The 14,488-nt window shown below is 38.5% G+C and overlaps 1 protein-coding gene across 1 annotated transcript in view; it reads right to left on the bottom strand.

Moving 5' to 3' along the window:
* The window catches only part of DCBLD2 (discoidin, CUB and LCCL domain containing 2), a 46,435-nt gene that overhangs the window by 14,396 nt on the left and 17,551 nt on the right, over positions 1-14,488 (bottom strand). Inside the window, exons 2-7 of the mRNA XM_055803305.1 lie at positions 13,895-14,122; positions 9,535-9,672; positions 8,262-8,313; positions 6,839-6,911; positions 3,174-3,307; positions 2,464-2,504 (exon numbers count right to left, since the gene is read on the bottom strand). Of these exons, the coding sequence (XP_055659280.1) occupies positions 2,464-2,504; positions 3,174-3,307; positions 6,839-6,911; positions 8,262-8,313; positions 9,535-9,672; positions 13,895-14,122 (666 nt within the window). The remainder of the gene's footprint in view (positions 1-2,463; positions 2,505-3,173; positions 3,308-6,838; positions 6,912-8,261; positions 8,314-9,534; positions 9,673-13,894; positions 14,123-14,488) is intronic.

Here is a 14,488-nt window from a genome sequence, read left to right as displayed (position 1 = left end):
TGCCAGAACAACAGTGATGCTGGAACCAAACTTGTGGTCATGATTATCTCAGGATTTATGCCTGTTCAAGAGTAAGGTGGATATTCTCTCAAATTACCACCCAGAGCGAGCACTAGATGAGAAGCTTTGGAGGAGCTGTCATGGTTTAAGAGTACTTGATCATATGTTCCTTTTTTTATGTCTATATCACTTCCTGGGTTTTAAACCCACCCCAGGATCACAATGTTAATTTGGACAATACACCAAAGCACGTAGGAAGCCCTTGAGCTCAAACACATCCTAGAAATTAAGTCATGTTTTTTGCCATCATCCTTACTCAAAGTTCTTGCCGTGTCACATTCTGCTGATGGCCAAAACACATCCCCTGAATTCCTGGCTGAATTTCCTTGTGGCTAGTTGATACCCATTTGCTCTTTGCTGAAATCTGGTTCTGCAGTGCCAACAAGTATTCCCCAGATCCATCAGCTGAGAGCAACCTCTGCCTTCAGCCAGCCAGCCTGAAGGAGGCAGCCTGGCTTCCCTTTTGCTGTTAGCTCCCCCATCCCTGCAGGCACCTCTGCAGCCTCGCTCCACACTGACCCCTCAACAGGGGAGGCGCAGGTGGCAGAGCCCACATCCCACTGGATGCCAGACAAGGCTTTGCCAATGCTCTGTGCAACGGCATTAACAGTTCACTGACCCGACTGGCCATACTTCACCAGCTGCAGCACAGGATCACATTAGCACTTCGCTAACCGAATCCCTTCCCTCATCTGTCCTTGCCATCTAACAAGCTACCGGTGTGCAGCAGAAATGCCTCAGTCTCTGCATACCCCCTCATACATGCTCTGTGATCCTTCAATTAATTTCTGTTACTCAAGTCTCAAAGTCAGCCAGGTCTTCCTGTACAAATAGTTCCACCTTCCTCTGCACTAACCGCACCTCTAGCATTAGTAACACACTCTTCTGTTTTGTAACAAGTCATGAAACCAACTGTTATGGCAGAGCTACACTAGTAACTTCACCACAGTGTGATAAACCTCATCTGAGCATACTATGGAGGTCCTCTTTGTCCTTCAGCTAACACCTAGGCCACCCAACTACACACATTTTAATCTAGACTTGCATCTTGGCTCCAGCTTATTCAATTTCTCAAATGTGTCACTGAAATCCGTATCTAGATCTGGATCCAGATCCAGCCTAGATCAGCATTTTCTCCTATCTCTTCATATTTCCAGGCTATTTAATTACTTTCATATACACTGTCAGATCACATTTTGAAAGACAAAAAAACCACAACAAATGCTGCCTCGATCACTGTGTTTAATATTCTCCATGCATAAGGTCACCAGACATGCAATTCCTTCTTCCAGCTCTTGTAGAGGTCCGGAGGAAAAATTATTTGAGTATTATGTGGATTATATTTTCTAATTTTCACTTGTTTGTATACATCGCCATCTCCAAACACCCCTGCCCACTGGATTCCTGACTTTATATTCCCATCCAGCATCAGTTTTATTTATATATTAGGAAAAGTACTTGTTTACTTTTGAGAAGTATGTGTATGATTTCCCCTTTTGTTTAAAAAAAACCTTTATCCTTACAGAAAACAGATGCAATGCTTTTGTTCTTGGTTGGGGTTTTTTTTACATTAATTAAAACAGTTAAAAAGAGCCTAAACAAAGGCCACTGTCTTCACAATACTTCCAACATCCACTCAAAGGATGGCATTCAAAGTGACTTACAGAAAAGTGACTCCCCTTTAGAGAACTACAGCTTATTTATTTGAAAAATAGGTAATTGATAGAAAGTAAAACTGTGCAATGCAGAAAGGTTGACAAAGGGGCAACACTTGCTCTACCAACCAGCAACCAGGTACACGTTTACAAAACGTGTCATGGCAGTCAAGCAGGAACACAACTTACACACAGAGCCAGGCCCAAGAGATGCCCTTCCAGTGCAAGAGAGAGAAGGAATTTATCACATAGCATTGTGCAAGAATATGGCAGAAAAAAAAGTAAAAGGAAGTAGAGAAAGTTGAGGCATCATTTGGGGATTTCTGCTAGCTCTCTTAGGGAGCAACAAGGGAAGTGTACCGAGTAAACCTGGAAAAAGCCTAGAATGCACAGTTGTCATAAATAAAGAGCAACTCTCAGGTGCCCAGCTCTGCTTTAGCAGTGTGTTTGAAGTATGGGAGTCAAGTCACTTTAAACCAGACTATAACAGAGGAACATAACCTGAAACAATCTCTTTCTGCAGATAAGCAAGGCTTCCTTTATACATCACTATCTATAAATAGTGATAACAATCATCAAAATGAGATAGTAAACCAATTCAAATATACATTACTGAGGAATGCAGTAAAAAAAGTCTCGCTAACTAGGAAAAAAAAAAAAAAGAGAGAAATAAAATACCTGCACATGCATTTCTACGCACAAGATTTGTAAGAAAGTATCAAGATGTAATACATGTAATAATGCTTACCGCTTGTCTTAAATGTGAAGAGACTTGTAGATAATGGTCCCCTGCACAGAACAAAAGATTAAGTTTTTTGTGGTAGTCAGTGAAGAAAACTGAAAGAGTCTGTCTTCAATTTCTTTTTCTTGTCTGCTTGCTACTGAAACCTATGCGCATAAATGCCTGAACAAGCACTTCCCTATTAATGTAACACTCCCTGCCATCAAGCTGCAGCGTCTTCAGCACCGACACTTTTTCAACTGACATCTAGTCCAGATATACCGAGTTACAGGCTTTCAAACAAACATCCATCCAGAAAATGGGAAGACTTCATTAAAATGCTTCCCTTTCAAATTAAGCTAATCATAATAACAAGACACAGTCTCCTCTGACTGCTCTCATTCCTGGGACTTCTGAAATAAAATGAGAGTCTTTTCCCTGCAACTAAAAAGTTGCCATTAAATTATTACTTTTCCACAAACCACTATGAATTTATGGTCATGCCACACATTTTGCAAGATAAAACCTCCTCGCAGAATTTGGAAAATTAATCTTTATAATCTAGAGGTTAAAAATATCTGGTAAAACAATCACACCACGGCAAAAGAGCATTTTGAGAATCTTACAGAAGAGAACCTATCCACAGAACAGCTCCACTAGCTGAAATTCATCCTGCAACGGGACACTACCAAGATCTAGGGTGCTAAAGAAAAAGAGAACATGGGAAGTATACTTACACTTTTGAGGTGACATTGTTAGCCAGGGAGCCTTCATAGTATGGAATGCCCTTGCTGATTACAACATTGATTTGGCCACCCAGCGTATCTGACACGACGCCTGCATGAACACCAGCCATACAAAGTGATGACGACTTGAAGAGGGGGGGAAGAAAAATTTAACACTACGTTGTAAATAAATTAAATACTATACTGTATATTGTAAATGCTACATTGTCCAGTTAGTCTTTGTTATTCTTACATGAAGATACTGTTCTTATTTAACTGTTATCTCCATTATTTAGAAACCATTCATCTTTGATTTATTATAGAATTTATACAAACAGAAGGTCCTACATTTCACTGTGTCCTCATCCAGATATATTTGGAATGTAACTCTTGTAATTAAATAAGATCAAACAAATTACAAAGGTGAATCAGTTTGAAAAAGCCAGCCAGCCAGACTTTCAGTCTACAATAAATCTATCACGTTAGACAACAGAGTTCAATACATTAATACATAGGAAACCCTTTAATAGAAAGCACACTGAAAGGTGTTTTTTTTTCCATTTTCTCACAATTAAGGAGTGATGCACTGCAGATTTCATAGCTTTTAGCTGATGGGTTATATATTTTATTTTAATTCATGGTTAAATATGGTTTAGCCACCCAGCACTCTGATCCATATAAACCCACAGTAATACATGAATACAATATAAACCCACAGTAATACATGAATACAATTAATTCTAAAGCAGCCGATTACCTAGGTTATACAGAATCAATGGAGATCAGTTATGCAAAAAGTTTTTGCAGGACATCCTGTTCTTTCCTTCTCTCCCTGAACGAGCGTTAGCCCAGATCCACTAACAAGTGTCACAGTGGCGCTGCCATCTCGCTGGCTTGCAGGCCAGCTGCGCCACAGAGAGCTGGGCTGACTCACCACGCTGAGACCTTCGGATGCACCACAGAGGGAGCAAAGCAGGACACCTCTATCTCCTGGACAAAAGCTAGCCCAGGAGATCTTCTCCAGCTGGGAACCAAACCCTTCTGGGCTTAACCAAGAAACACCCTAGTGCTCAGGAGCAGAGAAACAGTCCAGTTCCAAAAGAAGTTTAGCAGCAGCAGCTTTGTACCATGGCTTCTGGGAGATCACTGGCTGCAGACAGTGCAACGGGCACAGAGAGCTATTCACAGGCGTTCCTGCAACGTGCAGCACTGCGATATGCACAGGCACGTTGCATTCTGCAGCCCCTTGCTCATAACCGGTGAGACAGGGATCAACCTGAATTTTAGATCGAGTGGGCCCAAGCTGTCTGTGAAGGACCACCTGGGTTATCTCCCAACATACTTCCCAGAAACCATATTTAGCTTCTTATTACTAGTGTGGTATCCCAATGCAGACTTGCTCAAGTCAATAAACAATAGATGATGCCTGCAGATTTTTATTTACTGTTAACACTTGCTCCCCCAAACAAAGTCCACTGCTAGCTGTCACTACTAAACGCACTTGCTGCACTGCTCTGCCAGCCAGCCCACTGGGTGCTACAGAGCCTCACCACAATTCTTTCCAAAGGAGTCAGCAGGTCCTTTCCAGAGAAGGAAGGCTTCATAGATGATTTTTTTTTCTTTCTCACATTGTTTTAAAAACAGAACAACATTCTCCATTGTGGCTTCTTTAGAAAGAATTACATGGTGCAGCATGCCAGGATGCCCCTGTATCTCAAGCTCACTGGCAAAAATACCTGCTGACCAGACTTCTCCAAAAATAACTCTCCACAGTATATTCACACATAAAAACTTTAACCCTACTCCCCAGCTCTCAAACATCCCAAAAGCTTTCTAAATAAATGTAATTGTGTCTTGCTCATGCACACAGCTCCCCCTTCCTTTCCTACTTTCCCCTGAAAGTAAGAGCATGGGATTCTCTCCCCTCCCTGCTCACCAGATGTCAGCAATGAGAGGTCCAAGTCAGCGGCAAGGACTTGGTCACATAGAAAAGAACCAAGACTTAGGGTATTTTTAAAAGCAGCAAGCAGCTGCTGATCATTTGGAAGAGATGCAGGAGAAATCTCTACCTGTAATTTGGTCTGCAGTGCTGGACAATTTGATTTCTTTCCACACAGCTTGACTTCTGGGAAATTATCTGCTTTTTTATTCGGAGCAATGAAGTACACAAAAAGAAAGCCACAGGACATTATTTCCTAACGTTTCCTTTTTCCTCTATAAAAAACAGTTTTTCCAGATTTTGGCAAAAAAATTCCCAGCAAACAGGACTCCTACAGATGCTGCAAATATGTTTGATAGAAAAACAACTCCATCTTGTTACTAGCTACAAAAACTATCTTGCAGCCGTTTCAATAAGAACTCACTGTGGACCAGATCATATAACACAGTTATGCTGTGGTGACATTTATACAATGGGTAATTATTTAAGCAGGTAGCCTAGGATTTACAGATATTTGAGAAAAGATCATCAGAGAGGCACACTTTAGGTTTGTATTTAATATTAAAATCTTTGCTTACTAACATTTTAAAATTGTCTTTCCTCTGTGCTAGACCTAATGGCTTATTAAAATAATATTTTAAGATCACACAATCAGAGAATGGTTTGGGTTGGAAGGGACCTTAAACATCACCGAGCCCCAGCCCCCCCCGCCATGGGCAGGGACCCCTTCCCCCAGCCCCGGCTGCTCCCAGCCCTGTCCAGCCTGGCCTTGAGCCCTGCCAGGGATGGGGCACCCACAGCTGCTCTGGGCAGCCTCTGCTGCCAGCACCTCACCGCCCCCACACTGAACCATTTCCTCCTCACACCTGATCTAAATCTCTGCTCTTTCAGTTTAAAGCCACCACCCCTGGCCCTATCACTACATGCCCCTGTACAAAGCCCCTCTCCATCCTTCCTGTTGGCCCCTTCAGGTACTGGCAGGCTGGTAAGGTCTCCCTGGAGCCTTGTCTTCTCCAGGCTGAATCACCCCAACTCTCTCAGCCAGTCTCACAGGAGAGGTGCTCCAGTCCTCTCATAAATACAGAGGTTTACTGTAATTTTTTACTACATTGCTGGAAAAATAATAATAACTTTAAAATAAACAAAACAAACACTATCCAGTCCTATAGCAGGTATGCTAATCCAGTTGCAAAAGCTTACATCAGAAAAATTGTGCAGGTTTTTGTAGTGTTCTAAGTAAATAGTACATTATTAAAGATTTTCATTTTATAGAACTATTACAGTATGAACTCTGTTTTGCAAATAGTTTTATAGCTGCTGAGTATAAATATTATTTCATCTATCATGTTGTAATAAAAAATTAAGGTAACCATGAGATTAAACCACATCATTAAAAAACTGGTTTTCTCTTTATGAATCTGAATTTCCCAACCTGAGAAAGCCAACAAAAACAAAACAGGAAATAGAAAACAATATTTTGATCAATTCACCCTTCTCAGCAGGCCTTACAAAAACACTTGAGTCTTTACTTCACTACTTAACTCCTTGGAGATGGCAACATCTGAGGCACCAGCCATTCACCAGCTGTGCAAAAAAGTGAGCACCATGCTATTCACTTCAGGACATACAAATTCCAGAACCCAAGCAGCAGAACTAATGTGAACAACTACAATTGACTTGTAATTATACACTGCGTGTTTTATCAAAATTCATGTGAGCCCACAGTATTTTTACTTACGTCTCTGTATCCATGGGGAATAGTGCCTGAAATATCAGCAAAAGGAATCACGCATCCAGCTGGACAGTACTTACTGGAAGAGAAGAAAACATCAAGTAAATATATGCATGCAACTACAACACTTACAACATTATAGAATAGTCACTATGTTTTTGATCTACAATGCGCTGTTATCATTCGTATATCACTATTTAAGGATACATCCTAATGGAAGACGTATCAAATCAGACAAAAAAGTACTCAGGAATAGAAGTACAGAACAGACTTGAAAAAGTTGAGAAAAGTTGAAAGTTCCAGTCTCAATACAATAAATTAATAAAGCCAGCATTTTATAACATAAATACTGCATGGCTTCTTTAAACTGAAAGTCATGTAAGTACCAATATTAATTAATTATATTTTATAAATAAGAGATTTGCATATCTATTTATTCTGCATCTTTAAGTAACACATATGAAAAGTAATGCTCTTTCATAACAGCTCCTGGCAATGCTTTGATAGCAAAAAACTGGCAAAATTCAGTTAATACTACTAGCTCCTGAAAAGCAAGAGGCAAGATGTCTGCACCTCTGATGCAAGCCCATGTTCGTGTTCTAGTGCCATTTCAAATTGCACATACAAAAACTATCAGACCTTCAAGATTTAACAATGAGCTGGAGTAAACTATTAACATCTTCACTGCAGTTCAACAGCAGTTGAAGCAATGTTGCAGGTACCATGAAAATAGTGGGATTCACAGACTTCAGCACATGTTGAATAAGGCCAGAACCTACAATAAGAAGCCTATTTTGAACTTGGGGAAATGAAAGAGAAAGGCAAAGGTTGCACTTTGAAACATTTAATAATGCCGGGGCTGAAGTTCTCCAGAAAGTGTATTTATGTACTTCACAACAGTCTGCAGCTTTAAACACTGTCCCTGCTTTAGATGGAAACGGAGAAGGATAAAACATGGAAATGGCCTGTTTCCCCCACCAGAAGGTACAGCATTTTATGTCTCCACAGAATCTCATTAATTCACACCAAACTGTGAAATGGGTTTGTAATTTTTAACACATTTCACAGTTTAGTGCTCCTTAAGTAACTGTAATAGGAATTTCAGTATTTAAGGTGTATACCTGCTGTAATATAGGTTTCTAAAAGCAATATTTTTTCTATGTGAATATTGGCGCTTTTGTGTTAGTGCAAATTAACGAGGCTCTACTGTATGCTGCACATATGTAACAAAAACAGGAAAGAGAGAGAGGGAGGAAGGAGGAGCGCAAATGTCAAAGTTATTTGGCTCTAACCCTAATTAGTTTGTTTCTTAGGTTCTCTGGACAGCCAATTTTCAAGCTGCATCAGGTATAAGTAACAGAGGGAAGCAGAAACATTAAAACAACATCACTAAAGAGACTGGGGGGAAACAGGTAAAAGTCAGTCTTACTTGAATTCTGGTTCGGAAAATTGACTTGCATTGTCTAAACAGGTAATTAGGTCTGGAAAGAAAAAATGTTAGGTCAAGAGGATGATAAAGACAATAAGTTTGAATATGCTTCCTCAAGTGCACAAATATATACATTTGAGCCTCTGTGGCTTAAACAAAAGATTCAGAATGAAAAAAACTACATTCCTACTAAATTTTCTTGCAACAGATTCGGTATTACAGTAGAACCTTGATAATTTGGCTGAGTAACTGGGAAATCACTGAGAATGTGACATAGACCAGAAGAGAAACACAACAAAAAAACATTTTCTGTGCAGCTTAATTTTGATTTATAGCTATAGTGCAGAGATCCTAAGATAATTCAGACACACAAACATACGATCTTTCCATAAAATTAAGTAAGTTGACTAAACAGGCCTGTGTTTTCAGCATTTAACAGTCCTACAGCACTGAAACCAGGCAGCACAGGGAATAAGCTATTAAGAGCCATGTTACTGGCACCCATGACCAATATCTCACATTTCACATTTCTCTCTGCTGTGTTTCAGCACACACAGTCTGAAACACACATACAGAGAAAAGCATCAGGAAAACCACAAAATAAAAATTAAAAATGAAAACTCTTTATCTGCTCTTTTTAGCATTACTTCCAGAAGGGGTCTTCTCAAGCCTTTTGCCTTGTGAAGCTGTTGCTGGCAATCCTTCATTTCCTTCTGGACCACGTAAGTCACACACCTTTACAATGAGTGGAAGGAGATGCAAAACAAATACAGCAACCTCTTTCAGAGGCCAGAATAACCAAAACCACATAACAAACAAGAACTGGCAAAAAGACTAAAAAGTAGTCAGCAGATGATATAATTAAAGAGCTGAGGGATTTTTCAATACTGTTATTGAAATAAAATTTTCTGTGAGGTTGGTCTGTATACAATATATAAATCTCAGCAAGAAAACTTGTTAGTTATCTGCCAGCTTGACTAGTACCTGAAAAAATGTATTTTGTCCTTTATCTGAAGCAGTTCTTTCATTCGTAAAGATAACTATGACTCTTCTTCTGCTATCCAAGGTAAGCTTCGATACCGTTTCTTTAAAACTACAGCAACTTACAGTAACTGCCGGTCTCACTTCCTATGCAGAAGTATCAGGAAGACTGCATTCAGAGTCTTCATTTTTAGAAGTTAATTTGCGAGGTCAGGGGAATAAATAAATGAGTTACGTGTTTTTATGAGACAGCTCTGATTTTACCAGCACAGAAAAATTACCAAATAAATACCTGATTTGTCAGTGGTTGAATAAGCTGCAAGAAATCCACGTCCAGAAGTGTGTGTTCCACTCATGAACTGTACTGTGACTTCATTACTTTTTGAAGTAATTAAACCATCCATTTGAAAGCCAAACCCACAGTATTTTCCTATGGAGAGAAGAGGGAGACAGACCAAAACCAACATACATAATAGGCATCTTATTTCAATTGCAGTGTAAGCTCACATTACTGGTGTACATTCAAAAACAAACCCATGTGCGTGACATGAAATGATGTCATCAGTGTCCATTTAAGGCAAATGGAAGAATATGGGTACCACATTTGTCACTGTCAGCAGGTAAGAATCTCTCATACCCTTAACACTTGCAAATAAATGTGACCTTATCCCATTCACCTCTAGCCATGCATAACTCTCACAGCCAGTTCGTCAAAGACTGTGAGAAATCTGTTAGGGAATGGGATCAAGTTAGGGCAATAAGAATCACCTATAGAAGCAAATGAGAAAAAAGCTCTTCTCCTCCCCCAGCTGTTGGGGCACTTCTTTATCGTTTACTATTTCATAGTTTCTGTCAACTGCTTTTCTTCATTTAGGACAGCAGCAGGCATGACTCACGGCACTTCAGCATTAAGTATATGCAAGTACCATCAATATAAACTGCCAGTTGGTTCACTTTCTGGTTTGCTGCACCTATAAAACCTGAGAGGTTCTGCATCTGGATACTTCTCTTGCCATCAAAAATTATACATTTTAAACTGAGATGCTGGAGTCTGCAGATGCTGACAGTATTTGCACTACGAAGTCCCACAATTACTGCCAAAAGTCTTTACCTGGATGAATGCCTGTTAAATGCACCCAAGTCAATAGGGAATTCTGCACTTCTATTAATTAGAAACTTTAATAAAACACTGACCATTTTATTAACCTGTTAAGAAAAAAAAGAAAAACCAAACCTGTTCTATAGGCTCCCTTGATCACTCAATACTGTAAACCATCTATAACACTATTTAAGATTCTGCACTGGATAATCGAAGTGGATAATCACCAGCAACAAATGACACTGCGTATGTTTCAGTCTAACATTAATTTATTTGCTTTCTTGAGCATAAGTATGTTATATCATAAAACACAAAAAAAAGAAGCCAGGCTCCCTTCTCAACTAAAGGCAAATTACGAAACTGAACTAGAGGGAGTGGAATAACACTGTACTGCAGGAATAGTTCTTAACAAATACAATGCAACACAAATATAACGTGCATGTCAAATTCCTTTAAAAAGTGAACTGCACTCTCAAATACTGATCAAATAAATTTAAAAATTAGAAATACAAATTCCTGTCATTATTCAAGGCTTTGTAAATGTTGCTTATTCATATATTTTTGAACAAAGCAAGAGTATATTCTAATGAAAAAAGAGAAAATAGATTTTACAATACTTCAATGAAATTTATAATATTATACAAATATAACCTTACCTCAACTCACCACTTAAACTGGTTATCAGCAACAGATACAAAGAAATAAGTTCTCTTTTACCAAATCTCCATATTGACCCTATGTTCTGCTCCAAGTCATGTTTCAATGATTAACTGCATTTATTATGATGAACTGCGTAATTTTTTCAACTACCACTTTTATTCTCCTTTGTTTTTTAAGTTTTGTTTTGTTACACAATTGACCAGAATGAGACTCCTCTCAGGGTAGATCAGAATGTCCTCAAGAAACCATATCTCCTCTTCTTTGACAAATATACAGGGCAAGACATTTAAATCTAGCTTGCCTAAACTATCCAGTGCTGCTAGTACCATGGAGATACAGCCTTTGACAAACTGTAGACTGATGCACTTTATGATGCATGGCAAGACATACTTTTGAGACTATGAATCATTTTTCTAATTCTTCACTGGCCTCTCACCAGATTTTTAGCAATCTTTTTAAAAAGCAAGCACTAGAAATGGACAAAACATTACTGTCATGACACCTCAGTCAATGGTACGTGCAGAAGATGTAATTTCTCTATTTTGTCTGTATTTAGGCATTGAATGACCCCAAGTACTTTTGTACAACACTGCATCAGGAGAGGGAATTCCCACAGCAGCTTACATTCTCTGCTCCTGTAGGTCTAGCATTACACTGCATGTACTAAATAAGTAAATCTGACTGTAGACACACAGTGATTGGACTGTGATGAAAGCTAATAAAAACTACCTCTAGATCTTACTTAAACTAGAGACAAATTTCAAACCAAGGATTTGAATATTCTTTTGTTTTATTGGTAAATATCGAAAAGGCTTGGAATTAGAACTAGCCCTTAAAAGCTTCATTAGAAACCTCTGTCGGTGAACTAACCCACTAACAACTTTTTAATCTAATCAGCCAATTTTTAAGTAATTTTGCGTTAAAGTAGGTATCACTGAATTTCAGATTTTACGTAATACAAGTATTTTAACATTAGATCATGCTAGCAGTCTTGAATGAAAAAACTTAGGATAAATCCAGATTTCTTCCAAACAAATTCAGGTCACTGTTTAATCCCTCCAGTGTTTGTTGCTTCAAATATGAACATTCAAGAATCTGCATCATCTGTATCTGTCAATGTTAATATCACTGTTTGTTCTGTGATTTAATTTATTTAAAAGTAGAACAACACACATATTTGTTCAACATACCATGCTACTACACAAGCTGGGAACAGCTGAAAGTCAAGAGAAATAAATGAAGTAGAAAATTTACTTGAAACCATTAAGTCACTTTTACAAGTGAGTAATAGACTTATCAGAACTCAATGTTCCTTGCCATTTAAGGACTGCAGTGTTTCCTATTTTAGGCCAAGTGTGGCTCAACTACTCCAAGCACATACTGATTTTCACACACGCTTACCTAGGAAACAGTTGGAAAAGAGGATTAAAAAAGCTAACATTCCACTAGCCTCTTTATAAAAAGACTCAGTGTAGCAGAATTAGCATTTGAGTTGCACAAAAACAATCCTGGTGAAGTAAATCTCTCTTTCTGTCTCTCTGCAGATTAATTTTATTTTCTTTCCTAAAGCTTTAATCTGCACAGTAACAACTAATTTTGCTAAAAGAAGAATGACAATTTGTTTTGAGTTTTATGGAAAGTAACCACAGGGGTCTTAAAAGCCTACATATACCTTGATGTAGATGATAATGTCACACTGCTATTTGAAAAAAACCCTGCCGTACAGTCATGAGATTCACTTTGTCCTCTAAAGAGGAGAAAAATTAAACTATGGACATTATCAGAAAATGGGGGACACTTGAACTACACAATTTTTCAAGCCTGACATCCTTTAATCCTGGCAGTATTATTAGCTCAAATCAGAGCGATTCCATATAAAAAGAAAAGCATTTCAGTTAAGATATATATGATCCTCATAGTTTTGCATCTCCCTCTCTGCTGCTTACAAGAACTTCACAGACTACTGAAGACGTCTGAGAAAAAACAAACCTTACAGTTAAATTTCCTTTGAAAATCTGAAGAATCAAAGATTATTTTAGGATCTGTGTTGCTTTCAGCATCTAGTTGTTGTATGCACGAACTAAAGGTAGGATGTTCTGCTATCATTATTACTCATCTTTTTTTCAGCACATTTTTAGGATATAGGAATTGTGTCAAGAAGATATGTCCACATACGCTTTAGTAACAGTAAACCAAATGCAATTATTTAAGAATTACATTAAGAATACTCTGGCGTTCTAAACAAAGAGTTCATCTGCTGAGCAATAATGGTAAGCATACTTGAAATGGGCATGTCACCAGAGAAAAAGAAAACAGATTACTGTTTTCTTTACCTCTTTATTTTTATATAGTTACAGTTGCACCTGTACTCCCTCTCTGCACTGAAGACCCCTATAGCATATAAGAGAATCTTTCCTTAGCTATGCTTTCTAGAAGTACTACCAGTAGTAAATTTATTAAAACTGGTCCCTGATGGCTGTTTTTCTCATGAGGTGAGGTACAGAGAGCACTCCTCACAGTTTTGCTGTGTTTCCTTGATACAAAGTTCAGGAAAAACACAACTCTGATTACAAAATTATTAAAATCCCTTTCTTTACCTTATTTGAGATTCCTGTAAATAATGAAAATTTCCTTCTTTTCATCACTTCTCATAAGACTCACAACCCACACTGTACAAAGCAGTGCATGATGTATTCAGACAAGGTCATACCCTGCCCAATATCAAACTGAACGGTTACAGTTTTCCAGGGCTACAAAAAAAAACACCTAGTAGTTACTCTATGCTCAGAGCACGTAAACAAGGAGAAATTTAAAAAGTAAGAAAAGTAACAACAGTATATCCAAGTTCTTTACAAGGCAATAGCTTTCAAACACCAACAGTAAAAGCGCCTACCTATCTCTGCCCTTGTGGGGCCAATCCCATTGTGAACTCTTAAGTAACTGGAATGACAAGAATCCGAGTCATCAATATCAAAATCACCAAATTTGAGCTGAACTCGCTGCCCAGGCTTTACACGAATTTCCCATTCACAAACTGTGCTGTTGGGAGAGGTCTGTGGGTAGTTTATCGAAGCAAGAGTTCCACTTTCAGGGCCCAGAACGGTGTGCCCACATCCATCACCTGCAAAAGAATAAAAACAAATCAGCAACACGAGTTCATCTTCGCAGCTTCACTGGCAATTTCATCATCCTGTTTTTTAGCAGTGGTGTAAGATTTGCTGGTTTCTTAACCATACTAATCATATTGCAAGAAAACTCCAGGGTAAGTCACATGCAGATGAAACAGCTATTGTGAGAAAATAACATTCAACCAATGTTGCCTAATGTTTAGCTTCTCATCACAGGTGATCAGAGAGCTGCTACAGCTTCCTCAACCATACAAAAAATCCTCCATAATTACTTAAGAAATTGCACAGTTAGTACAGAAAGTGTCCCTGCTATCTCACGTTCCCTCAAAACCTATGTACAGAAAAAAACACGTTCTGAA

Source organism: Falco peregrinus, chromosome 4 (assembly GCF_023634155.1).
Source record: "Falco peregrinus isolate bFalPer1 chromosome 4, bFalPer1.pri, whole genome shotgun sequence".
Classification (NCBI taxonomy): Eukaryota; Metazoa; Chordata; class Aves; order Falconiformes; family Falconidae; genus Falco; species Falco peregrinus.
This window is presented reverse-complemented; position numbering and strand designations above follow the sequence as displayed.